Source organism: Chiroxiphia lanceolata, chromosome 1, assembly GCF_009829145.1.
Source record: "Chiroxiphia lanceolata isolate bChiLan1 chromosome 1, bChiLan1.pri, whole genome shotgun sequence".
Classification (NCBI taxonomy): Eukaryota; Metazoa; Chordata; class Aves; order Passeriformes; family Pipridae; genus Chiroxiphia; species Chiroxiphia lanceolata.
The window spans coordinates 1,651,121-1,657,120 of record NC_045637.1 but is presented as its reverse complement, the minus strand read 5'-3'; the positions used below and the strand labels follow the sequence as shown (position 1 = coordinate 1,657,120).

General features: G+C 60.2%; 1 protein-coding gene across 1 annotated transcript in view; it reads left to right on the top strand.

The window, feature by feature from the left end:
* The first annotated feature begins 331 nt into the window (after positions 1–331).
* The window catches only part of LOC116789679 (1-phosphatidylinositol 4,5-bisphosphate phosphodiesterase gamma-1-like), a 28,330-nt gene continuing 22,661 nt past the window's right edge, over positions 332–6,000 (top strand). The window contains exon 1 of the mRNA XM_032693790.1: positions 332–1,001. Within this exon, the coding sequence (XP_032549681.1) occupies positions 782–1,001 (220 nt within the window). The 5' untranslated portion in view covers positions 332–781. The remainder of the gene's footprint in view (positions 1,002–6,000) is intronic.

Sequence of the window (6,000 nt, the reverse complement as noted above, 5' to 3'; positions counted from 1 at the left end):
GGCGGGAGGACGGTGGGACAACTCCCCCCTCCACCACCACCACCACCCCCACCCCCGGCACCTCCTTCCCAACCCCGCATCCCGCATCCCAAGCGCCCATCCCGCTGCTCCCAAAGCCGCCCCACCTCCCCTCGACAACCCCTTTCCCACCCCCTTTTCCCCAACCCCGGCCCCGCACTTTTTGGGCTGATTTGGCCTTTTTTTTTGGGGGGGGGGGGTGTGTGATTTTTTTTTTGGGAGGTGATTTGGCTTTTTCGGGGGAATGGGGGTTTTTTAGGGGTTTGGGGGTTTTTTTTGGGGGGAATGGTTTTTTTTTAGGGATTGGGTTTTTTTGGAGGTGGGAGGTTTTTTTTTAGGGTTGAGGGGTTTATTTTTTGGGGGGGGAGGGTTGGGTTTTTTGGGGGGCTGGGTTTTCCCACGGAGGTTCTCCCACCGCCACCATCCAGCGGATGCTTTTCCGCCCTCCCGACGCTCCCGACGTTCCAACGCGAGGCCATCCCGGCGTTGCCCATCTCTTCCCACCGCCGCCACCGCTGGATGCCAACACCGGATCCAGAGCCAGCCTTGGCGAGAAGGTCACGGTGCCTCCAGCCCAGCCTTTTCCTCCTCCTCCTCCTCCTCCTCCTCCTCCTCCTCCTCCTGGCCATCTCCAATCCCGGCCGCCGTCCTTAGAGGAAAAACCCAGGGCAAATCCCAAAATCCCCGGGGAGGTCTCGGCCCTTCGGATCCGTCCCCTCCTGCATGAGCCACCCGCGTTCCCGGCGATGGCCCAGCGCTGAAGATGTCCATGGCCAGGCTCGGCAGCGTCAATGGATTCCTGGAGGACGGCAGGATGGAGGCGGGAGACATGGGCAGGATCCTGCGCTGCCTGGAGATGGGCACCGTCCTCACCTTGTTCTACCAGAAGAAGTCCCAGAGGCCGGAGAGAAGGACCTTCCAGGTGAAGCTGGAGACGCGGCAGATCATCTGGAGCCGCACGCCCGAGAAGGTGGAGGGGGACAGTGAGTATCGGCTCGGGGGGGCCGGGGGGGCGAGGAGATGGGGTGTGGTGGCTGGTTGGGGGGTGCCTGGATGTGGTGGGATGTCCTACCATGGTGGGGTGCCCAGTTGTGGGGTGCCTGGCCATGGTGGGAAGTCCTGCTGTGGAGGGGAAACTGATTTTGGGGTGCCCGGCCATGGTGGGATGTCCTACTGCGGTGGGGTGCCCAGTTGTGGGGTACCTGGACGTGTTGGGGTGTCCTACCGTGGTGGGGTGACTGTCTCTGGGGTACATGGCCATGGTAGGATGTCCTACTATGGTGGGGTGACCGGCTGTGGGGTACCTGGAAGTGTTGGGGTGTCCTACCCGGGTGGGGTGACTGTCTGGGGGGTGCCTGGCCATGGTGGGATTGTCCTACGCTGAAGGGGAAACTGGTTGTGGGGTGCCTGAATGTGTTGGGGTGTCCTACCATGGTGGGGTGACTGTCTGTGGGGTACCTGGCCATGGTGGGATGTCCTACTCTGGAGGGAAAACTGGTTGTGGGGTGCCTGAATGTGTTGGGGTGTCCTACCATGATGGGGTGCCCACTTGTGGGGTGTCTGGTCATGGTGGGGCGGGGAAACTGGTTGTGGGGTGCTTGGGCTTGGGGGGATGTCCTGTTGTGGTGTGGTGACCGGCTGTGTGGCTGTGGTGGGATGTCCTCCTGTGGTGGGGTTGCCCAGTTGTGGGGTGCCTGGCCGTGGTGGGATGTCCTCTCCTGGTGGGGCGACTGGTTTTGGGGTGCCTGGATGTGTTGGGGTGTCCTGCCATGGTGGGGTGACTGGCTGGGGAGTTTCTGGGGCACGGTGGGATATCCTACTGTGATGGGGTGAGCGGCTGTGTGGCCGTGGTGGGATGTCCTGCCATGGTGGGGTTGAGGGGTGCCTGGCCATGATGGGATGTCCTTCTGTGGTGGGGTGGCCAGTTGTGGGGTGCCTGGACGTGTTGGGGTGTCCTACTCTGGTGGGGTGACTGTCTGTGGGGTGCCTGGCCATGGTGGGATGTCCTACGCTGGAGGGGAAACTGATTGTGGGATGCCCGGCCATGGTGGGATGTCCTCCTGTGGTGGGGTGGCCAGTTGTGGGGTACCTGGACGTGTTGGGGTGTCCTACTCTGGTGGGGTGACTGTCTGTGGGATACCCAGCCATGGTGGGGTGTCCTACTGTGGTGACTGGCTGTGGGGTGCCTGGATGTATTGGGGTGTCCTACCATGGTAGGGTACCTGTTCATGGTGTGCCTGGTCATGGTGGGATGTCCTCCTGTGGTGGGGTTGCCCAGTTGTGGGGTGCCTGGCCGTGGTGGGATGTCCTACTGTGGTGGAGTGACCGGCTGTGTGGCTGTGGTGGGATGTCCTGCCATGGTGGGGTGACTGGCTGGGGAGTTTTTGGGGTGTGGTGGGATGTCCTACTGTGGTGGGGTGACCGGCTGTGTGGCTGTGGCGGGATGTCCTACTGTGGTGGGGTGACTGGCTATGGGGTGCCTGGATATGTTGAGGTGTCCTACCATGGTGGGGTGACTGGCTGGGGAGTTTCTGGGGCACGGTGAGATGTCCTACTGTGATGGGGTGAGCGGCTGTGTGGCCGTGGTGGGATGTCCTGCCATGGTGGGGTTGGGGGGTGCCTGGCCATGGTGGGATGTCCTCCTGTGGTGGGGTGGCCAGTTGTGGGGTGCCTGGACGTGTTGGGGTGTCCTACTCTGGTGGGGTGACTGTCTGTGGGGTGCCTGGCCATGGTGGGATGTCCTACGCTGGAGGGGAAACTGATTGTGGGATGCCCGGCCATGGTGGGATGTCCTACTGTGGTGGGGTGCCCAGTTGTGGAGTGCCTGAATGTTTTGGGGTGTCTTACCATGGTGTGGGGTGACTATGGGGTGCCTGGCCATGATGGGATGTCCTGGCATGGTGGCATGACTGGCTGGGGAGTTTTTGGGGTGTGGTGGGATGTCCTGTTGTGGTGGGGTGACTGGTTGTGGGGTGCCTGGCATAATGGGGTGGGATGTCCTACCATGGTGGAGTGACTGTCTGGGGAGTTTTTGGGGTGTGGTGAGATGTCCTACTGTGGTGGGGTGACCAGTTGTGGGGTGCCTGGACGTGGTGGGATGTCCTACTGTGGTGGGGAAACTGTTTGTGGGGTGCCTGGCCATGGTGGGATGTCCTCTCATGGTGGGGTGACTGGTTGTGGGGTCCTGGTCATAGTGGGATGTCCTGCTGTGGTGGGGTGACTGGCTGAAGAGTTTTTGGGATGTGGTGGGATGTCCTACTGTGGTGGGGTGTCCTGGTGTGGTGGGGTTGCCCAGTTGTGGGGTGCCTGGATGTATTGGGGTGTCCTGCCATGGTGGGGTGATTGGCTGGGGAGTTTTTGGGGTGTGGTGGGATGTCCTGGTGTGGTGGGGTGACTGACTGTGGGGTGCCTGGATGTGTTGGGGTGTCCTACCATGGTGGGGTGCCTGGTCATGATGTGCCTGGTCATGGTGGGATGTCGTGCTGTGGTGGGGAAACTGGTTGTGGGGTGCCTGGCCGTGGTGGGATGTTCTTCCATGGTGGGGTGACAGGCTGTGGAGCTGTGGTGGGATGTCCTACTCTGGTGGGGTGACCAGCTCTGGGGTGCTTGGCCAGGGTGAGATGTCCTGTTGTGGTGGGGAAAATAATTGTTGGGTGCCTGGGTGTGGTGGGATGTCCTACTGTCGTGGGGTGACTGTTTGTGGGGTGCCTGGCCATGATGGGATGTCCTATTGTGGTGGGGAAACTGGGGGGTGCCTGACCATGGTGGGATGTCCTACCCTGGTGGGGTGACTGGCTGGGGAGTTTTTGGGGTGTGGTGGGATGTTCTGGTTTGGTGGGGTGCCGGGCCATGGTGGGGGGTCCTGGCATGATGGGATGACTGGTCTTGGGGTGCCTGGATGTGTTGGGAGGTCCTGCCGTGGTGGGGTGCCCATCTGTGGGGTGCTTGGGCATGGTGGGGTGACCGGCTGTGTGGTTGTGGTGGGATGTCCTGCCATGGTGGGGTGACTGGCTGGGGAGTTTTTGGGCATGATGGGATGTCCTAGTGTGGTGGGGTGACTGGTTGTGGGGTTCCTGGGCACGGTGGGATGTCCTACCATGGTGGGGTGACTGGTTGTGGGGTGCCTGGGGTGTCCTGGCATGGTGAGGTGACTGGTTTTGAGGTTCCTGTTCATGGTGGGATGTCCTACCATGGTGGGGTGATGGACTGTGCCAGTGTTGACCGTAGTGGGATGTCCCACTGTAGTGGGGTGTCCATTTGGGGGATGTCTGGACGTGTTGGGATGTCCTACTGTGGTGGGATGACTGGTTGTCAGGTTCCTGGACCTGTTGGGATGTCCTACCTTAGTGGGGTGACTGGTTTTGGGATGCCTGGACCTGCTGGGACATCCTACCATGGTGGGGTGACTGGTTGTGGGATTCTTGGACCTGTTGGGATGTCCTACCTCGGTGGAGTGACTGGTTGTGGGGTTCCTGGACCTGTTGTGATGTCCTACCTTGGTAAGGTGACCGGTTTTGGGGTTCCTGTTCCTGGTGGGATGTCCTACCTTGATGGGGTGACTGGTTGTGGGGTTCCTGGACCTGTTGGGATGTCCTGCCTTGGTGGGGTGACCAGTTTTGGGGTTCCTGTTCATGGTGGGATGTCCTACCGTGGTGGGGTGACTGGTTGTGGGGTTCCTGGACCTGTTGGGATGCCCCGCCATGGTGGCATCTCCATCCCCTATGGAACGTCCTACCATGGGGTGATTCCCATAAAAGCAGGAGCTGCTGGGCTGGGCAACCCTTGCCTCCTCCTTCCCGCCTTGTCCTGGGGGTGAAGCCGCTTCCGTGTGATCCCAAGGGATTTATATCCTCCCTGGCAAGGAGGTAAAGGAGTGGCCGTCACTGTGCCTGCTCACAGTGCTTTTAACCCCAAAACTGGGCTGTTCCCACTGGAGCATCCCTAAAAACCGTCCATACTTGTGGATTCACCGGGCTCTTGGGACGTTCTCCCGCCACTGGGAATTGGTGGAATTCCATGTCTTGGTGCTCGCTACCTCCAGGCTTCAAATGGAGCTTAAAAGAGCCATGGGATGAAAACTTGGGATTGGGGTGACCTGGAGCTCCACCCTCACCTCATCCCACATCCCGTGCAGGGAAGGAACTTGGTTTTGGGATATCACCTCCCCTGGATGATGGCAAAGCCCACCCTGGAGATCTGGGAGGTGCCTTTTCCCTGGAGGGGCTCAGAGGGGCTGATCCCAAGCCGGATTCCGGCCATGGAAAGGCTTTGAGCTGGGAAGGAGGGTGGCAGCAGGAGGAGTGGGATGAGCGATGGGAGGAAGGACACTCGTTCTTGGAAAGGTGGTTTAGATCCTCATGGAGAAGAGCTCGTTATCCAGTCATGGAAATAAGGCATTCCCAGGTCCTTGTTTTTTCTGGGAGCGCCACACACTGCCGGGTTGGGACGTTATGGAAGTGCCGGGATCTCCCGGACCTCACGCCTGCCAGGACCATTTCAAATCCCCCCTTCCAGCCGACATCCCACTGGGAGAGGGATTAGTGGGAAGGGCTGATGTCTCTGTTAGGAATTGTCAGGGCCAGGACATGGATCCAGGCTCTCCCCTGGACTCCCAGGATAATTACATGCTTCGTTAAGTGGCTGATGAACGCGTGTCCAGGCCCAGGATCCATGGCCAGGCCTGAGATCTGTGTCTGGACCTGGAATCTGTGTCCAGACCTGAGATTCGTGTCCAGGCCTGAGATTCGTGTCCAGGCCTGGGATTCGTGTCCAGGCCTGGGATTCGTGTCCAGGCCTGGGATTCATGTCCAGGCCTGGAATCTGTGTCCAGGCCTGGAATCCGTGTCCAGGCCTGGGATGCATGTCGAGGCCTGGGATCTGTGTCCAGGCCTGGAATCCGTATCCAGGCCTGGGATACGTGTCGAGGCCCAGGATCCATGTCTGGGCCCAGAGTCTGTGTCCAGGCCTGAGATACATGTCGAG